This window comes from Notechis scutatus, chromosome 1, assembly GCF_049901735.1.
Source record: "Notechis scutatus isolate UNSWTSFEM ecotype Mainland chromosome 1, rNotScu1.2, whole genome shotgun sequence".
Lineage (NCBI taxonomy): Eukaryota > Metazoa > Chordata > Lepidosauria > Squamata > Elapidae > Notechis > Notechis scutatus.
Genome location: NC_142009.1, coordinates 241,130,925 through 241,152,191, shown reverse-complemented (window position 1 = coordinate 241,152,191; position 21,267 = coordinate 241,130,925). Strand labels below are relative to the sequence as shown.

The 21,267-nt window shown below is 41.5% G+C and overlaps 1 protein-coding gene and 1 long non-coding RNA gene across 2 annotated transcripts; one reads left to right on the top strand and one right to left on the bottom strand.

The window, feature by feature from the left end:
* Window positions 1-765: 765 nt before the first annotated feature.
* Window positions 766-5,188, top strand: CDKN1C (cyclin dependent kinase inhibitor 1C). The gene is made up of 3 exons (XM_026668288.2): window positions 766-3,090; window positions 3,708-3,831; window positions 4,405-5,188. Exons 1-2 carry the CDS (start codon window positions 2,490-2,492, stop codon window positions 3,824-3,826), a joined length of 720 nt encoding a protein of 239 aa, XP_026524073.1. The 5' UTR covers window positions 766-2,489; the 3' UTR covers window positions 3,827-3,831; window positions 4,405-5,188.
* Window positions 5,189-11,028: 5,840 nt separating this feature from the next.
* On the bottom strand, window positions 11,029-13,405 carry LOC148133293 (uncharacterized). The gene is made up of 2 exons (XR_015747253.1): window positions 12,791-13,405; window positions 11,029-12,712 (listed from the first exon to the last, which is right to left on the bottom strand). It is a non-coding gene; the product is annotated as an uncharacterized LOC148133293 (long non-coding RNA).
* Between the last annotated feature and the right edge of the window lie 7,862 nt (window positions 13,406-21,267).

Genomic DNA, 21,267 nt, shown 5'->3' with positions numbered 1-21,267 from the left:
AATTTTATTTGTGCTCAACCGCTCTCCTATTTTCCCCACAATAACTCGGTAAGGTGAGTGGGCTGAGAGAGAGAGTGACTGTCACAAAGTCACCCAATTGGCTTTCATATTCACATGGGAGTAGAACTCACAGGGTCCTTGGTTTCTAGCCTGGTGCCTTAACCACTACACCAAATAGCTCGTTTAACATCATATTTGGATTTATTTCTGTATCTATTGGTCTATTTCAGCCATCTCATGCCATAGTGGTTAAGTTGTAATTTAAGAGTGGTCAGATCCAACCATGGAGGTTCATGTTGACTGGGATAGCTACTTTTTCTCAACCCAACTTACTTTAGATGTAGGAGGGAACACAATGAATACAATCTTGAGTTCCTGAATGAAAGACAAGCTATACACAAATTCTGTTGGATAATTTTAATTTTGGATTTCAGAGCCTTATTCTCACCTTAAGAGATGTATAAAAATTCAGTCTAATACTTCTTCCCTTTCATTCTGTGTGCTTCATTACGTACATATACAGTATAGTTTGGTGACTTTAAAAAAGCCACATCCAATATTCATGGTATGCATAGTTCTACATTTAAATTTTCCTTCATTGAAGCAGCCTCTTGACTACAAAAAAAAAAAAAAACCGTTTGTTTTTGTATGCTTGATTTTTAGTTTTGGAGTAAGCACCATTGGTTTTAGAAAAGGATAAGTATCCATTTAAAATAAAAAATAATAACATGACCAGTTCCCATTCTTTATGTATTTTTTAAATATGTTGTAACAAATAGTTTCAACTCCGTTAGGCCCATGCCAGCCAAAATCCTGAAGCTGAGCTTACTTTCCTCTGTCCAGAAGTCTTTATCACTTTAGTGGCACCTGTGATATCGGCTCTCTCGCTTTGTGCTTAAGGTGGCCTCCGTGTAGAGATTGTGAATATTGAATGGGATCTTAGGCGGCGGTTATCCACTTGCCCAATACAGGATACCGCGCACCCTTGCTACTATGGCTGAAGTCTCCTTTTGTCAATCTCTGGTATCGGAAGCCTCCCTCCAGGCAGAATTATTGTCCGAATCCCTGGAAGAACAATGAGTCAAGAATCGCCATTGACGGCAACACAGGCGTTACTGCTTCCTATTTTTTGTGTCAGGGAAGGGCTCAAACCTCAGCAAAAACGGCTGAGGACGAATCCTGCGCGCTGTTCGTCGAAGAAAAGGTTGCTCAAAAGTACCAGACCAACAAACTAGATCCCCCTGATCCCTGCAGAATTTCGATATCTCCCCATTGGCGGGGCGGGGGCGGGGGGAGGGAAGCAAAGAGAACAAAGAAACTCCCCTCGCTTTCTTGACAGGGATCATTAAACGAAGGCGTTATTTTAACGCAGCCCCCTGTGGTAAAAGCCAGTAAAAGCCTACATTAAACGCCGCCAGGACGCTTCGCCCGGGCGTATCCATTCTCCCCGCAACCTTGCAGCGATTCTGCTTCTGCAGGGGGAAATTCGAGCCGCGCTTCTACTACGGCCCCGGAGTCCCCCGAGAAACAAGAAAAGCGCGCCGCAATCCACGCCCTACGGAGAACCTTTTCCCCTCGTTTGCAAATGGTTGAGCCTTCCCCGATTCATCCCTTTCGACCCGACTTTGGAGATCCGCATTTTGCTCTGCCTCGTCCCGACGTGCTTATGGTCAACTAGCTTTGTTTTCGTTTCCAAAGCCCTTCGTTCCTCTTTCGGCTACCCCACGTTCGGGTTTAAACAAAAAGAACAGGCCTTTCACGTCTCCCTCTCTCTCTCTCTCCCCCCGGGCTGACAGGACTAAAATTCTGTCCTAATGCTACTTCCTCAATTTGTGTGTGTGTGTCTGTGTGTGGTGTGTGTTTAGAAAACGACGGCAATGACAACAACGAAGCACGATCGCAACAACGAAGAAAGCCGTTAGCGACTGCAAACAAAGAGAGGCGAGAGCTGCACACGGGTTGGGTGTCATGTTACTTAAGGCGCTGTTTAAAACATTCGATCCCCGCCACCGCCTTCCCATTCCCCACCTCCAAACAGAGCCGTGACGGACAGGCCGCACTACCCAATGGCGAAGCCAGAGGGAGTTTTGGCGCCTGGCCACCCTGGGCCCTTCGCCCAATAGAAAATAGGACGAGGCGGGACGACGCCCTGGGGAGAATGAAGGCTCTACCAATGGCAGGAGTGTTATTGCAAAGAAATAGTATTATGCTAATCGATGTTTTGCTTGAACTCACTCGGTGAGAGCTTTAAAAAGCCCAGCAGCCCCTGGCAGGCTGGTAGAAGCGGAGTGAGGTGCGGCGGGTGAGAGCGAGTTTGGGGCGCGACGGGTGGTTCTTTGGGCTAAAGGGCGGCGAAATCCTTGCCCTCCACTTCGACTCTGATTTGGATTTGTAAAGAGGCTCGGAGCCGCTCGGCTTTCTCTTTCTTCGCCACCGCCGGGCGAAGGAACCTGCCCGCTCCTTTATCCGTAGTCGCCGCTGCCGCCACCATGTCCAACGTGCACCTCTCTAGCGCCTCGGCTTTGGAGCGCCTGGCGGCTCGCCGGACTTTCCCCTTGCACGCTCGCACCGGGGTGTGCAGGAACCTGTTTGGTCCCGTGGATCACGACGAGCTCAACCGGGAGCTGAAGAGCAAGTTGCGGGAGATCTGCGAAGAGGGCCAGAGGCGCTGGGGCTACGATTTCCAAACCGAGACGCCGCTGGCCGGTTCGGGCAGGCTACAGTGGGAAGAGGTGGACGGAGAATCCGTGCCCGCTTTCTACAGGGAAACTCTACAGGTTGGGAGGTGTCGCTTCCCGGTGCAGGCGGTCCGATCGACGCCTCCGCCTGGCGATGGGGAGGCGTCCCTTGAGCCTGAACCCCGAGACCCTCACCAGGAGCTGGCAGGGCTTTCTTCGACCCCGTCCCCGCTTAGCCCGCAGGACAACACGGCCGCCTTGGAAGGCACGACGTCGGCAGGCGAAGAACGCCTCAGCCAGGAGGACAAGGCCGACCAGCGCCACAGCTACTCAGGGATTATAATCAAGCCTGTCCCATGTGTCGCTGCAGCTCTTAAAAGAGCATCGTCAACCGGCGTAGCTCACATCACAGGTAAGAAGGCAGAACAACGGCCGTCGGCTTGCATTGCACTTGCGGCAGCGGCAGAGAAGTTGCATCAGTCTTACCCGCCCGCATTAAAATATTTTCGCCCGCGGCCCCCAACCTCCCCGTTATGGGAAGCTAATCTCCTCAGTGGTTCGTCGTCGCCCCCGTTCTCAACCCCCCCAAATTATGCGTCCTCTGGAGAGTGCCTAGACGTCGCCCCGAGGCGCTGGCTCTGTTTAAGATTCCGCACAGGTCCCTGGGGCTGGGCTGGGCTGGGCTGGAAAATGCTTACGCAGCACATCGCGCTCTGCAGGCGAGTCCTTCTCGGCTGCCTCTGCGACGTAAACAAACCCTACCAGCTGCAGCGCTCGGCGTTGACGGACAGGGGGAGCCAAGAGCCCGGGCTAGTCGACGACCATGGAAAGAGCCCAGCAGGGCGGGGTCCCTTGTACCCGAAGCGATTTTGTTTTCTTGTGTTTCCCCCCACCCCACCCCACCCCGATGGGTCCTGGTCCTAATGGGTGTGTCTCTTCGAAAAGAAAAGTTTGCCTGCAAGTGCTCCTCCCCCACCCAAGCCCGACTAATTTTTCTTCCCTTCCTTTGGGTTCTTAACCCTTCTTTAGATTTCTTCGCCAAGCGGAAAAGAGTCGTAGACAGAGTGGCCGGGGATCATAGCAGCCCGTTGGCAACTTCGGTCACAGCGGTGCCTAACGAGCAGACACCCCGGAAAAGGCTCCGATGAACGAGGTGAGAGCTCGGGCTGGCGCTTTAAAGGTTCCTCCTTTCCCTCCCCCTTCCCCCTCCCCCCCATCCTGGGCCGTTCGGCCTCTCGGGCCCTTTTCCCCAAAGGAGAGGGGAACGCTTTATCTTTCCACAGGATATGAGAGTAGCAAAGGACAGACATCTCACCTCCTTTAGCAGAGTTTTGCCACGGGGGATCCATCTGTTAAATTGGATGGAGGACCAGAGGGAAAACCCCTTGCAGAATAAAAAGAGAATGGAAATCTAAATCCTGCCTTTAAAAAAAAAACGATGGAGTAAAATAACAGGAAGCCAGCCTTATAATTTAGGCAGATAGGTGCTTCCCCTCCTTTCTTAAGTTCCATTTATGTAGATCTGCTGTGACATTTGGTGAAGTGTATAAAAAGGAGAAAAGCTGTTTCTTTCCTCCTTAAGACTCCGCAGTTGTGGTGACTCACTCGTGGCTTTTCTGGGCAAAAAGTGGCCCCAGGTTTTGTGTTAGCTTGTTCCCCTAAACTGCAAGTATCTGGGACAGTTTTCTGCACATACTTGACTGGTGGTATGATCTTTCTCTTTCAGATTTTGCACTATATAACACCGAAGTGATTGTTTCCTTGGAAACACAAGAGCTCGAGAGGCCCTTCCTCTCTCTGTGTGTCAAAGGGGCTGGCGAGTGAGACCAGACCAGCGTAAGGAAGAAGAGTCAAGCCTGTTTGTTTTTTCGCTCCTCCTCTTCTAACTCGTGCCCCGAAGGAACTGCTTGAACCTCCATGTAGCAAAAGTGGCTGACTACAAGTTGCCTGACGAGCAGTGTTAATTTACAACTGTGCAATGTATTATGTTTATATATATATATATATATAGATATATATATATAAAATGTATTATGCCTAATGTGAGTACACTGGCCAGAAGTGTAAAAGCTTTAAAGTCACCTATATAAAATGTTTAATCTCTGCTGAATTCTCAGTGCAAAACAAAAACAAAACCCCACAAAAAAAAGTATAATTTGTAAAAAAAAATCCAAACAACTTAAAAAAAATTATTATACTAACTTATATTTTCTATTTATGTCAAAGGGTGGATAACTTTGGTTTGACACCCAGTAGTGAGCTTTTGTGTTTTTCCCCAATTTGGTTAAGCCAAAGGGCACTATATATTTGCTTTTTGTTGTTATTTACAAAAATGTAAATTTATTTTTATAGTGGGATTTTGCATTCACAAAATGTAGCGATGAATCAAAATTACATTTAGTTATACTTGAAAGAAACCTGATAATGGTTCCTGAGCTGGTCTGTACCACTGCCATCCCAAACATAACATGCTACAATGTTAAAATAAAAAGGAATCAAGTGTCTGTTAACAGTATTTTCTTGCTTTTACTTTCACTTTTAAGCAGAACATTGTACAAATGTGCATGCACCTTTTTTTGGTTTTTTAAAATCCCCTCTAAATGCTGCTAATAATGTACAGGTCTAGTGACCACAACTGGGACAGGTAACTTGGTTGTAAGTAAGTCACTTATTCCTTAAATTAGCCTTTCCCTGTGTATATCCTTTGAAAAGTAATGGGCTGTCTATAGAGATTTCTATCTAGAAATCTTAATTATTTGGATGGTGTCTGGCAGTAAGGTAGGTGACTGGGGAACACTAAAAAATAGGGGTAGGAATGTATAGGAGCAACGAAAAAATTATGTTAATTTCGACAGTAATACTCAGATTCCATGGAAACTACTTTCACAACTAGACTATTCATAAGTGGATATTGAACAATTTAAATCTGGGTATGCAGCTATACCATGTAACATACCGTTCTCAGAGGGGGGAGTCATTTTTGGACATACTTTTATTGAACATTAACCTAAAGTTACAAGTAGTCCACAACATACTTCATTTAATGACTCTTCAAGGTTATGACAATGCTGAAAACTTGACTTCTGACCAGTCCTTGCACTTAAAAAACTATCCATCCTGAAATGGCCACATGATCAAAATTAGGACTCATGATAGCCAAAGTGTATTTACAATGATTGCAGCACCCTGGGAACACATTATTGTCACTTGCAACTTTCCCAGGTGAACTTCCAACAATAGGAGCCAGTGGGGGCAGCTGGATTTGATTAACCACAACCAAAAGGTGGTAAATTCAGCCCAACTAATTTAATGACTCATTTGCTTAGCAAAGTTCCAATCATGGTTAGAAGGTAAGGAATAGACTTTCATTAAGTAATCGCTTTGGGGGTGGTGGTGTTGGACTAGAACTAGATCTACAAGGTCCCTTCCAACTCTGATAATTTGTAATGAAGACATTGCAATGAGACATAAATACTCTGCAATACCAGAACAGCCTTTGCAGTATTAGAAAAACCTTTGGTGTTTAATATTGGAAATGTTAAATCTTTTTACCACCATTTTTTGCTTACCAAGAGCCATATGAGAAGTAATATCCCACATTTGCTTTATACAATTGACAAAAAGTAAAATGTGATCCTATCAGGTACTGCAATATTTCTTAAAAGGTAACGGTTCCCCTTGCACATACTAGTTGCTTCTGGCTCTAGAGGGTTGGTGCTCATCTCCATTACAAAGCCAAAGAGCTAGTGCTGTCCAAGACGTCTCCGTGGTCATGTGGCCAGCATGACTAAATGCCAAAGGTGTATGGAACGCAAGTACCTTCCCACCAAAGTGGTCCCTATTTTTCTGCTTGCATTTTTACGTGCTTTTGAACAGCTAGGTTGGCAGAAGCTGGGACAAGTAACTGGGAGCTCACTCCGTTATGTGGCGCTAGGGATTTGAACTACCAAACTGCCGACCTTTTGATCAACAAGCTCAGCGTCTTAACCGAGCCACTGCATCTGCAATATTTCTTACCAGTTATTTAAAAAATGAAAGTATACTTGAGTTAAATTGCTACCTAGTAAGTACATCATAGTAAGCATGACCTGAAAAACTGAAGCATCTTTTTAAGATTCACATAAATATTTACAAATAAGTTCCGTTAGCATTGGGCTAGATCTAATGTGGTATATCTGACTAGGGTTAATCCACAATCGTTGGGTTAAATTATGTAAATGTTATGTAAAATAGAGCAGAGACCATTGCATCATATCTGCCCACCTGTTCACATAAGATATAGACCAGTATCAAGGGAAGTTTCTCTTGGCATCTATCAAGTAGTAATTGCAAGAGATTGAAGGGCCATTAAGAGTCTAGTTGTAGAAAATAGTTAAAAAGTTGGCAACATCTTGGTAGTCTCTTGGCTCCATATGCACAATTAATTTCAGTAATACTGACTTCTAGTTCTGAGTATTTGCAGTTTGAGGTACAAAGCTTCATGGGGTTAATTTTGTTCAGCTGCCAAAGGCATAGCATGACTGTAGCTATCCCATTTCTTTGAGGAACAGCTGAAAGATAAAATGAAAGCCACGGTCCTGTGCTGAAAGAGTCTATTCATTGTTTTATCTTTTCCACATCTTGAAAAGGTAGATGGCTGTGTATGCCTACAAATGCCACCTCTTTCAACAGAAGGCCCGCCTTAAAGAAGGAAGAAGGATAGGACACTTTTCTAAACATTTGTGGTTCATGCCTTTGTGTGGTACTTAATAGAATCTGTCTGCTGGAAAAATGGTCTCTGCTGCCAAAATAAACTCTCCTGTCCTGTAGCTTGTGCCTAGAACCACCAGATCTAGGCTGCAAAAATCTGCACAGCCATCAGACGGCAGTGAAGTACAAAACTCCTATGTCTTTTGCCATTTGCAATTTAGTGGCTTTCCAAACTTTTGCAGACTGGATGTTGTACCCCTACAAATGCCTCCAAATGTCCAAGAAATTAGGGGATTGTCCAGATCTAATTCAGAAGATGCAAGGGAGGAAAGAAGGAAGGAAGTTGCATGGGGAAATGGAATTCATTTAAATTAGCAGTAGATACTTTAAACACAAATATATACAAATGGGAGATGAGTCTGAAAAAATAGTTTATTTATCAAGTACAGTGACTGGGTTTGTACAACCAACTACCATAATTCAAACCTCATTTTACCTGAGCACAACAGATGAACCTCAAAATGGGTGGAAACTTCTATTTTTCACTGGTGGGAACATTTCTGAGTGGAGTTCTGCCATCTTCAGACTAGATTTATGAGAAGTAGAGAAAATTGCAGGGAAAAGGAGAAATCCGGAATTGTAGCTCTTCTTTTCAACCAGTGGAAAAGTTTCACTGATGAAAAAATCCATTCCCTCCAGAGCAGTCTTTTGTTGGATTCACTTAATGTATTTGTAAACATGACATTCTTGCTTATTGTTAACTTAGTCAGTTGTTTTTTTTGACTCATGGTTCAGATTCATATGACACACTGAACTATAAATGAATTCTGGGTATGCACAGTATTGTAGTCTTAACCCAAATCAACCCAATTATCAGACTTGAAATACATCCACTGGAGTCCCTTAAGTCTGAATCCAGTCTAATATTCATTTAACAAACATGTTTTCACTTTGAATGCATCATAGGAGCTCACAGACCATAGAGCTATAATGGGCTGCATATTGCTCTTCATTTGTAACCCCAAATATGTATTTGCCTGCTACACAAATGGGCAGTACCCATATGATTATGTTCTTTATTTAAGAAGTTTAGAACTTTGGGGTAAAGGGAGAAAAACTCATGTGTTTTGCCACAACGAACTCAGAAAATTGACTTCGGTGAATGGCAGTCATTTTCCATGCATGAATGTGATAGTTCCTCGCTTACTTAATTGGGTTAAGGACAGGGTTAATATGTCATGTGAACTCAAAAATCAGGTTAGTATTGAGATTGTGGAATTTTTTTTAGCTCAGATCATGTATGTTTGAATTAACCTCCCCCAGTCACTTGCCTTATCCAAGAGAAGTCAACCTAATGTTTCTTTTCAGCTATCAGATAGAGTGGAAAGCCTAGTATGCCTTATCAAGAGCTACACTTCTTTTACATTTTATTTTCACTGCCCTTCATGGGTAGTCAGGTAGGTGAAGAGGCAGAAACAGGATGGGAGGACATGATGGCTCTAAGCCAGATCTGCTATCACAGGTTTTTTTTTAAACAGCTTTTTAAAAAGACAGCAAGTTAGTCTGAGCAAAGGAGGCTAATACAGAAGCCCAAATATTCAGCATAACTTTAAGCTTGTCTGATCACTTATTTGCTAGAGTACAATGGTAACACAGTCGGTTAGCTATATTGTGCAAACACCATTACTGTATTCTCCATGTATAAAACAAGCTATTAATTATGCATGAGAAGTGCCGGGAAAATGCCAAGTTAGATGTGTCAAATGAAACAAGTTTTGGAATATAGATATACATTTGATAAGACAAACCAGTTATCTTAGAGTATAAATGCTCATAGATTCTAGAGTCCACTTTGTCAGATGAAAAGCAGAATACAAAATTTTAAGGATGAGCAATTTGTCTCTCAGATACATACATACATACATACATACGTATGTACACACACACATACATATACACACCTATATTCTTTGGCATAGAATATAAAATTGTTTTGCTCATAACACTTTATTTGTTGCCTGAATTTCATCAGCCTGCATTATGTATAAAAATTTGTGATAAAAATCTCCGATGATTCTTGATAACTAGACATACATACAGGTATGTATTGATTTTAGTGACATAAGTACAGAAGTGGTTTGCTACTGCCTTCTATCAACATATTTTTTTCAATGTTCCAGTTTAGTCCATAGTCCTGGGATTTTCTAGCGGTCTTTCATTCATATACTAATGAGCTCCAATCCTGCATGTGTACACGCACACATATAGGAGCATAGATAGATAGATAGTCCCTGACTTACAGTCATAATTGAACTCAAAATATTTGTTGCTAAGCAAGACGGTTAAGTTAGTTGCATCCCATTTTATAATCTTTTTGCCACAGTTGTTAAATGAATCACTGCAGTTGATAAGTGAATCATGTGGTCATTAAATGAATCTGGCTTCCCCCATTGACTTGGCTTTTTGGAAGCCAACTGAGAAGGTTACAAATGGTAATCACATGACCCCAGGACAATGCAGCTACATGCCAGTTCCTAAATGCCCAAATTTTGATCACACGAACATGCTAAAACGATCATAAGTGTGAAAACTGGTTGTAACGTCACTTTTTCAGTACCATTGTAATTTCAAACAGTCACTAAACGAATACTTGTAGTCAGGGGTGGGATTCAACCGGCGTTACTACTGGTTCGGTGATTATGTTTTGTGTGTGCATGCACGCTTTGCGTGTCCGACCCGCACTGTGTGCGCATGTAAAATAACCTTAGGCTGTGCCGCCCAGACAGCTGAAAAGCGCTGCACACAGGTGCGCAGCATTCAAAAAGCCTCTTTCCCCCTGCTTTTTCAACCTCAGCTGTGCTATGCAAAGCAGCCGAGGTTGAAAAAGCAGGAAATAAAGGTCAGGTAAGAGCCTGGGAGGGTGGGCGGGCCAAAGAGCAGCAAACACAGACACAGACACGGTTCGGTGTCTGCTGCTTTTCAGAGCTACCGGCTCTATAGAACTGGGCAGAACCAGTAGCATCCCACCCCTGCTTGTAGTTGAGGATTACCTATATATGGAAGATCAGTTAAGGTCATATAGATCCTGTGCCCTGTTTGATTCGATAGTAGATAATTGGTAGCTGCTCTACAACGCTGATGGATTCAGAAAAATCTTATCCTTTACACCAGTGGTTCCCAACCTTTCTGGTTTGGCAGCTCAGTGTGTGTGTGGGGTGGGGGGGGCGAGGCGGATATTTCTGTGCGAGTGGCAGAGGTGTGCACACAAGCACACTTGCAGAGCTTACTTGCCACTCGTGCAAGAGGAGCTTCGCACATGAGCGCAGATGCCTGCCCCTCGTGTCAGTGAAGCTGAGTGTGCACATGCACTCACCAGCTGCTTGCGCAGCCCAGTTGCAAACGGGCCACTGCCCAGTACTGGGTCACGGGCAGGAGGTTTGGGGCCCCCCGGTCTAGTCACTATAGTACATATTAGTTTTTCATAACATATCTAATAACTTTTAAATAAATACTTCATTTATGTCACTGTGGTTATCAAAATCTTGGTGTCTGAATTTTTCTTTCAATTCCACAATGTAGACAAATTTAAGGCAATAGTTCTAAAATACTTTTTGAAAGAAATATCAATAAAACAAACTGTCTTATTGTCAACACTTCCAAATAAAAATCTATAGAACTTTATTTCCACACGTGTGCCATTTAAAACGCTGGCGTTTCCAATGAATGGCACCTACTGTTCAAATACAGGTGTAAAATTAGATGCTGTACTCTTAAAGAAGGCAATGCCATAAAAGTAAAACACATTTTAAGTCTTAGTAATTTCCCATAAACTGAAGTATACATTTAACATTTTTACTGAAATTCAGAGAAGCTAACCAGATTTAACTGTGCCGTAAAAGAAAATGTAGGGCTAGGATTGCTTCTGAAAATTTCTGAAGCCGTGGGTTCTATGGAAACACATAAGGTCACCAGATCAGTGTTGCAAAGCTCTGGACCGCCATTAAGTGGCTGCAAAATACACTTCCCGGATTTTTGTAGCCCCGCCGAGATTTCTCCGAATTGCTCATAAATTATTAAGGATCAGAGTACAGAATAGTTTAGGAATGAGTATTTAAAAAGGAAGAAGCAATTAACTTCACCACCTCAACAGAACAAGCTAAAATCAGTCCGAAGTATTCAGAAGCATCTATGATCGGAATCGTGCTTTTCCCCCTCTTCTTTCCAAGTAATGGCTTGAAATCTAAATATCCCCGATACAGGGGAAAATCTAACAAGCATTATCACTGTTATTAAGTACTAAGTATTATTATGTGGTATATTTTATTAAGCAATTAATAGCATTAAATAGCCTACAGCGAAGTAACTACATGCGTTTATACTGACATACTATACACAGTCATAAAACTCCAGTAAGTGTCTCTTGAAAGGCGAACCGACAAACATTGTAAGTTCTTCTGCTCTGTATGAGAAAACAAGGCTGCAGGGTTTCAATTATAATAAAATCACCAGACCTTTGATTCTCTGCTTCAGTTCTACCCAACCTTATTAATATTGGTTATAAAAAGACCCAGATAATGTAGGATTAAAGCAGCGAGTCACCACGATGGTTAGAACGACTGGCCTTTTGAGAAGATCCCATTGCGTCCCACGGGAATGACTTCGTGATCTCTCCGCACGCGCAGCTCCCCTGCATTTTATCTGGGAGTAAATTTCACGGATTGGAACAAGGAATTTACGGTAAAACATACATATTATTGATATCTTGCGGGACAACCCCCCCCCCCCATTATTAGTCTTTTAAAGAAAATTGGGTTAAAGAAAAGCGGGAGATTAAGGATCAGCCAGCAACAGAAAGATCAGCAAATTTGACGTTATTTAAAGCCATTTAGAGAAGACTGCTTATCTGACTCCCCCCCCAAAATACACGCGGCCCGGGGCACTACAAAAATCCTCGTCAAATAAAACCATCCCGGTTTTTACTGGGCGGGCATTGACTGCATTTTACGGTAACTTCCGCGTTTCCCGAACTCTCCTCTTTACGTCGCTCTAAAAATATTCATAAGTGGCACCCTTAGTGACCTTTGGGGCCCCGCCCCTCCGCAGCCCTGCTGTGGGTTTGAGCTTGGCGCGCTTTCCTCTTTGTCCATTCCCGGCACTTCGGAGTTTTTTTAAAGCGTTTCTGACTTTTTATCACCCCCTTTCTTTTGGGGATGGCTTTCCCGCTTACTCGGAAATAAGCACAACGGAACTGGCTTCCGATCAAAGGCGCGAAGAGCCGCAGGCCCTGGGGATTTCCCGCCTTCCCTAAGGAAGTAGCGCTGGAACGCGTGCGGATTCCAATACATCTGTCGATGATGATGATGATAAATAATTAATTAATAATAATTAATAACAATAAAGCATTGCTGTAACTACTGCGAGACCTGTCAGTGAACTGGGTGGAGTACGAGGGAAAATGAAACAGGTCGGCTTTGGAAGGAAAAGCGCTCGGGCCCTTTCCTGCTTCCAAGGTGGTTCGGGGTTCAAATCCACCGGGAGGGATGTTAAACAGATCAGACAGAGGGACGCGGCGAAAGGAGAAAGATCTCGGTTTTCTCGGGATCTGTGCAGCAGTATAGAGCCCCAAGGGGAGGCGCATACAACGCGCTGGTGAAATCTTGTCTTCAGCGGAAAGGCGTTTGCGAAAGTCCCGCCGTCCAGGGGAAGTGTGGAGGAATCGCTCGCCCTTCTTCCAAGTTTCGGTTACACACAGTTTCCAAGCGAGAGGGCCCGCGGTATCTGCCAGCGACCAATTAGGGGAACCTCTGGATTTTGTCAACCGCAAGAGGGAAGTAGCTTGAAAATAGGGTACAGAAGAACCCCAACCCTTTGGCTTCAGTTTGGGGTGCAAATAAAAACGACCTGTTTCTGGTCTTTTGTTTCTTCTTCTTCTAACCAGTGGTCCTGCATGATCTCTTGGAAGTTGGGAAGATTTTTAAAAAGGATCCCGTGCGCTAGCTAAGACTTGAAAGCTAAGCCTTTCCTGTCATTCTCTCCTCCGTTGCCCATCATCCTAACGATCCTGCCAATGGCGCGGAGTGCAGGCGACTTTACTCGCTCAAAGGGACGGTGCGTGGGAGGGGGGAGAGATGGCTTCCCCACCGCACTTTCTTATTAAGTGCCAACAATACATTGAGAGAGGCAGCTGGATCCTCTAGTCTAGGGTTTAGGGGCTTTTCTTTTGCTTTTATGCAAGCAGGTGTCTTTGGGACTTCCATTGTCTCAGTTCAGCCTCAACCACGGGGCTAATAAAAGGAGTTTCTAAAACAAACGATCCACACGCCTGGTCTTCAAATAGCGGCCACTGCCGCGCACTCTCCCCTAAGGTGCAAGAAGGCACCCTCAGACAGTTGTTAAGTGATTTAGGGGTTGAGCTGATTTCAAAGCATTTATCTGAAGACGAAGAGTTCAGCAAGCAACAGTGCAATGGGCCTTTAATTTTGGATGCTCCTGCCAATGTTTGAAGATCTAGAGATTAGATTTCATTGGGCTCAAATATAGCTATCTGGTTTGGTTTTATTACTTTTATTACTGCCTTGTTATGAATTTAGATCCCAATCCAAATTGAGGTGTAATTAGTGTACTGTACCTGAATTTGGATAGTGGCTAGTTTTACTTTACCTTCTACTGTCACTCCATTTATTATATTATACCAAATCTTTTCTTCAGTTTTACGAACATTTTTTCCCTGTGGTAGAGGTTGGCATTTTCCTTTCTCAGTAAGTCTACCTCTTGAGTTCAGTGGCGGTTTGGAAACTAGAAATTATTGTTGCAAAGTGATATATTCATTTCAGTCTGTATTATTCAGCCCTTTTCTGCAGAGGTATCAGCATGGTATGGAAAAATGGCATCCCTGACACTCTAACCTGCCTTTTTGTGCATTGCAATATATAAGAATAGTGAGCTTTTATTGCATCATCACAATCATCATTTGACTTTTTTGTTTTTCTGTTGGACCATCCTGCTTGGCTGCCTGCTTAGCTGTCCTGCTTAGATGCTTGGTAGCGAGTTTCATCATAATGCTTCTCTTAGTAAAGTGTTCTTTGGACTCCACTCTTGGTGACTTCTTGGACACATCTTCAAAATAATACAGAGGCAATTGGGTGCAGCTTTTTTCTGGAATGTTTTTGTGACTTCCCAGACTTATTCACAGAGGTAGGATTTCTGAGCAGTCTTCCACTCTGAAATACCATCCAGGTTTGACCTTGCTTGGCTTTTCAAGATTAGCCAAGGTTAGGTATGTGAAGGACAGACTTCCACTGATTTTTTTTTCTAAAAAATGAAATGGAATATAATGCCTGAAGAAAACTACAATATCTATTTAATTGTTTAATATTTTTATGACGAGATTATAAAAATACAGCTCAAAGATACAAAAAAGGAAATAAAATACCAAAGACTAAACAAACACCCAAAATCCTAAACAGAATTAAAAAATAGGAAAAAATGAATACCTAAATGAAAATGTTATCAATACCAAGCATCTAATACACACATATACATACATAACTGGTTTAGAAATATGTGTGTATTGTATTGTTACCTTTTTGACAAAGAATCTGGATCTGTTCTAGTCATCTATTTATTTGCTCCTTTCTTTGCTGAGGTAAAGTGAATGAGACATTAGAATGTTACCATTTTTCAAAATACTGATTTTGTGTGTGTGTGTGTTTGCACATGCACATGTTGAAAATGGTGTTAGGACCAATTCAGCATTAGGAACAAAAATCTCTGGCTGAAAGATGGATGGAAGATGAGAGCATTGATGTGGATGCCATAGGAACTAACCATAATTCCTACTGTGTTAATAGATTTGTTTTAAAAGGAAACAATGTGCATATCCCTGGAGACTAGGTATTTTCAATTTTTTAAAAGAAATATAAGACAACAAAGACCTGAAAATAGTAGAAACAAATGTAAGGTCACCAAATTATGTCCATATCCAGAATAATGCTGCTTGGTATTTCCTAATAATATCCGGTACACTGGATCTAAAGATCAAAAGGGAGTAGAAGACAGTACTGTTTACATAAGTAAAGTCTTTCTCAAGTTGAGTTTGGTTACTAGTGTCTACTTGGATAGATCCATGCATTTTTCTTACAAATAAGCCACAAGTGATTTGTCACGGCTTTTTCTTTCTTTCTTTCTTTCTTTCTTTCTTTCTTTCTTTCTTTCTTTCTTTCTTTCTTTCTTTCTTTCTTTCTTTCTCTTTCTTTCTTTTTCTTTCTTTCTCTTTCTCTCTCTCTCTCCCCCCCCTCTCTCCCTCCCTCCCTATCTCTCTTTCTCAGTAGAGAATCAATCCTGTTTTTTCCTGGTGGTCTTCCACCCAAATGCTAACCAAGTCTGATCCTGTTTTTCTGAGGCTAGACAAGGTTGATCAAATTCTGTCCCTAGTTGAGACATGGTCTATATATACCCACTCAGATAATTATCATGGCTTGCTATGTTGTTTAAGAAATTATTTTTGATGCTGTATCAGACCTATAATTATATTCCACCATCATTTGTTCCAGTTGGAAACCAATAGAAACTAGCACTTGTTTGGGTAATGAAATATCTGCAAGAAAACAACCAAGCTCAGAGAGCACCAGTGACCCCCTCATTTCAGCTACACATATTCTCCTTTAATTGATACCACATATGGGGGCCAAATGCTTCAGAAAGCACACAAATAGGAAAAAGTTGCCTGCAGGCATACTTCCACCAAGGAACAACTTTTCTTCCTGCATGAATGCCTTCAACAGCATGCCCTACCTAGCTAGCAATGTCAGATACAAACCTCCAGTCAACTGCACAGCTGGATGGAAAATAGGCCAAGAAAGTGGGAGAAAAATGATATGGCTCATGATAACAGGTGCACAACTTGGATTAAACAAATATCTGCACATCATAGCAAACATCAAGGAACAGTTGGAACAGACCATCCACATCAGAGTACATGGAGAGACTGGCCACTAACATCATGAGTACTTACCAGATACATGCCGTAAAAAAAGACAAACCAAGCACTAGCACTGACGGTGTTACTTAATTGGTTACCTAGTTTGGGTAACTGTCAGCAAGGCTTTCTTGCTAGCAGCAATTGATTTTAAGTATGGTGAACTGTTTCTGATACTAGATATGGTATATAACCATAATAATTAATATATATTTTTCCATTCTATTACTATAATAATGCTGAACTCTTTCCTTTTGAAGCCATCAGAGGTAGGGACCATGAGGTTGTATGGATCCATGGTGGCACAGTGGTTAGAATACAGTATTTCAGGCTGACTCTGTCCACTGCCAAGAGTTCGATTCTGACCGGCACAAGGTTGACTCAGCTGTCCTTCCAAAGTTGTTAAAATGAGGATCCAGACTATTGGGGACACTACGATGACTCTGTAAACCACTTAGAGCAGGGGTCCCCAACCACCGGTCCGTAGACCGGTACCAGTCCGTGGAACATTTCCCTACCGGGCCGCCGGTTTGCTGGGCGCCGCCATCTTGTTTGACGAGAAAGTGCTTCTGGGTGAGCTTTTCCGGTTGGAAAGCGGCGTTTGGGTCCTGAAGGAATCCTCGCGCCTTAGTTTCATCGAAGGGGGCTTCAACGAAACTAAGGCGAGAGATTCTTTCAGCACCAAGGCAAGGCGAGCGAGCGACTGTCCCGAAGCTGTCCCAAAGCGGCCCATTGACAAAGGTACAAAGGAGGAGTTGAAGGTGGCAGGAGAAGCGGGGACGGCTGGCTGGCCGGTCGCTCGGCTCGCCTTGCCTTGTCATGCGTGCTGATGCCGGTACCGGGCCGCGGATCATTTTGTGATGCCGGTACCGGGCCGTGGCACAAAAAAGGTTGGGGGCCACTGACTTAGAGAATGCTGCAAAGCACCATACATAAATCTATTGCTATTGTTATTTTGTGACAGCATATTTTATTATGTGTGTATGAGGTGCTATACTTTTTCCTGGAAAACTCTGAGTTCTAATAAGAGGATCTATATATTTTCTTTATATCATACACATTTGTATAAACCATTCCACTGAAAATCATAGCACACTCAAGAGCTCTCAAATCATTCCAAGTAATAGGTGTAAGCAACAAAATAGTGAAGTTCAATATAAATAATTGCTCAATTTAAATAAGTGGGACATGAAATCCTAATTTCACATATACTATATGCTGATAAGGGCTAAGCCAATTGAAAACACAACCTTAATATGCAATTGATGTTAAAAAGAACCTGTACTGTACAGTAACCCTTGTTTAGGGATTATTTTGTACAGTGACCATGATAAAAAAGAAACTTTATGACCAATCCAAGTCAAAACCAAAATACACCTGTAAAGCAAAAAAAAAAAAAAAAAAAAAACCTCAAGTAAGAGTCACCATTTCATTTAGTGATTACTTCACTTATTGAGTTGCCAATTTCAACTGTGGTTACTAAACGAGGACTACCTGTTTCGCTGTGGTCATCTTATTATAAAAAGGAGAATTTGAGAGAGCTAGAACAAGTGCAAAAGGCAACAAAATGTAAATGAAGTGGAGCATGATTGTTGGATGTTATTCTCAAATATGGCATTTAATTGTCATCTTCAAATGCTAGGTCATTGGAAAACAGCTTCAGTCCTATTACATACCCTAAGAGGGCCTCACTTCCACATAACATTTCCCTTTATTTGGAGAATTGCCTGTTTACTCTGGTTGTTGCCAATTACTAATCTGTAAAAGGACCTGTCCTCTTAACCCATGACTATTAAGTTTATTCATGAAATTTTGGTGAGCTTTGCCAAAAACTTGTTCAAAAGTTTTTATCAATTACTTTGCAAATCATAATTTGAGTAGTGTAATATGTGGACCGATAATATAATACATTTCTGTTACACTAATACACAACCTGCAAATATGTTATTTTGAGTGCAATCTCAGTTGTAGATAAGTATTTTTTTTGTCAAGATATAAAATATTGTTGCTAGAAAGCTAGAATTCCATCTAAAGCTACTGTACAGTGAGAGGTTAGACTCTGCAAATGAACTGTACATATATTGCACTGACAATTGATCTTCGAGGAACTATCTTCCTTATCAATCTTTAAAATGACCCAGTTGCTTTGAATTAAAGAGTAATGTGGTCGATGCCCATCAGATTTGAAAACTCTATCTTTTTATTTATTTGCTGAATAGCCAAATGAACCATTTACTACATCCGAGTCCCAATTCACCTTAAATCTTTCCTGTGTTTTTGACAATCCCTTATAGGCTGAAACATAAAATGTACACACACTTTTGGAGCTTTTGAGCATTTCAAAGGAAGGCTGAATATCCACTTGTTAAAAGGGAGCATTTTACAATTTGATCTGCTCTGGGAGAAGAGAGAGGGAAGCTAATTTTTCTACCCCTAGAAGGTGTGCTGTTGTATTCCCCTCTCTAACTTTGGCTACACCTTATATGGCACTGCCTCCTCCTTATTCCCATCACAAAGCACACTGCCCCTATTCTTCTAGCCTTTGTAGCCATATGGCAAATCCATGTAGACACAGCCAACATCCATTTATTCAGGCACATAATGTCCCACAACAGGGAACAATTGGAACTTTGTTTGCTTCTATTATTGATGCGAATGGGAGAGAGAGGGAGAACGAAAGAAATCATCTAACTATAAGAGATATCCAGCTAATTATGAGCCATATGTGCCTTCAGTGTCAAAGCAATCCTATGAAGTTCATTTTACCTAGACTACTTTATTAGGTGCAGAAGACAGATGTCCCCCAATAGGACATGCATTAGAGGCAAGCGCTATAGCTGGAGATCTTGAAATATTTAATGTTGACTTCTTCATTCGTCAAGGGACTTTAAAGTGCCCTTTGTCAGCAGGACTGAGATTTGTATTTGTATGTGCATGTGTGTGTTTGTGTATACATACATACAATTACTGGCTTTTTAAATTCATTTTTTGTTGACAATGGAATTCTATAAAGTCTTAAACTGTGCCTAGCTCTAGCCTTTTTTAAAAATTCACATGTTAATGAAACGATGGTACTGAATAGAATGATATTAATTTTTAGAAATAATGAGAATTAAGGATTCTTTTTATCTGGGCTTTTTCTTCTAAGGACAGAGGGAGTAATGATCCTTTTAAGATTTGCCTCATGTGGTGCAGCCAAAAAGCAAGTTTAGGATATTAAACCTTTCACTCATTGAAAGAGAAAAACTACCCTTTAGGGATATTCCTACAATATTTTCCAAAGCATTAGGCACATGGCAGAGAAGCTAAAGGAAAGCTCATTAGGGGAAAAGCTTCATTTTTTAAATTGAGGTGCTCTCACTTTCCTTTCCAAGGGCTTAAATGCAAATGGCTTTTTACTTACATGGCTCAGAGACATGTATTTATCAATAATTTATCCTTGTGTTAATTAAACAATTCAACACAATTAACTTCTTCCAGCTTTATCAAGCATTTATTGTAATCAGTTATTTTATTAATACAATAAGCCCTAGTTTATTGTATTAATAAAAATAAAAGCCTAGATTAAATCCTAATTTAGGCCATTTATGGTTTTAGGTAATATTTCAAGAACACACTTTAATTAAGTAATAAAGCTACTTTATAATAAATGATTAAAATCCAGCTTAAAAACTGTATGTTTAATTAGTGCAGAAAGAAGCAACAGATAAATTATACCTGCTCTGCAAACCTAGTTCTCAGGAATTTTCATTAATTTGTTATGTGAATCTTTCTTCAGATGAAGAAAGTCTTAGTTAGCAGGGATAACCTGCTTGATCTTGTTTTAATTTTAGATTTTAATCATAAGATACAGAGCAAATTTAAAAATATGTTATATACACTAAGAGGGATTGTGAAATGAGTTTTTGCATGATTTCAATTAAAATTAAGCCATTTTATGCAACAGGATCATGCATTTAAAATACAGTTTAGTTTATATAGTTTAATAATCTCCAATAACAACAAATACAGACATTAATATTCTGTACTACTAAATTATCTAGATTGTACAATAATCATAAAGGCATAATAAATAATCAAACTATCTCCACAAAATGTACTTTTTCTACATCCTTTTTAAGGGAGTGAATTCATAACAAATGTATTGTGCCTTTCTTTTGCCTTTTGGGGGAGCAGAGGGAATGGGGAGATGAAGAAAGCCTGCTGGGTGTGTATGCCAGTTAATCAAAAGCCTAGTAAAAAGTCCATCTGGGGCCTCTGGAAACTGAATTGATTACGGGGAGGAAAATAGATATAGTTGAGCACTCCTGCCAATATATACGGAACTAATCAGGTTATTGCAGCTGGGATAGCCAGCCTCTAATAAAATAATTGCCATTTGCTTCAGCCTCCCAACACAATGCAGAATTAGTTATTCAGTCATCTCTACTGAGACCTAACTCATGTTGCCATTCCATGAAATCCTATCCTTTCCTTTCCTTTCCTTTCCTTCCCTTCCCTTTCCTTTCCTTCCCTTCCCTTCCCTTCCCTTCCCTTCCCTTTTCTTTCTTCCTTCGTCCCCCCTCTTGATAAAGCATCTATCTTTAGAAAAGTAATAATAAATTCTTTGGCTTATTCTGCTCCATTGAGTTTCCTTCACATAATATTATCTGAGTGACAATCCACAAATGGGCAAGAGGCAGATTTCTGCTGCTAACACTCTAAAAAAAATCTGTTCAGATGAGAGACATCCTTCATTTGGGTCACATTAGACTGTAATGTGGATTACGATATGTGTTATATGAAAATATAATAAACTGGTTTGTTGAATTTTGGGGGACTCTTTTTGCTTTTTATATGTGTGATCTGCAGTTGGTATTGCTGTGACTCTCTTGTGGTTTTATGCTAAGGTAACATCAGATAAATAGATAATCAAGATAGGCT

Bases quoted from the DNA above. Each gene is read 5' to 3' on its own strand.
- CDKN1C (XM_026668288.2), top strand. From the start codon at position 2,490: ATGTCCAACGTGCACCTCTCTAGCGCCTCGGCTTTGGAGCGCCTGGCG. The intron at 3,091-3,707 runs GTAAGAAGGCAG...ACCCTTCTTTAG, and splicing joins CGGCGTAGCTCACATCACAG to ATTTCTTCGCCAAGCGGAAA.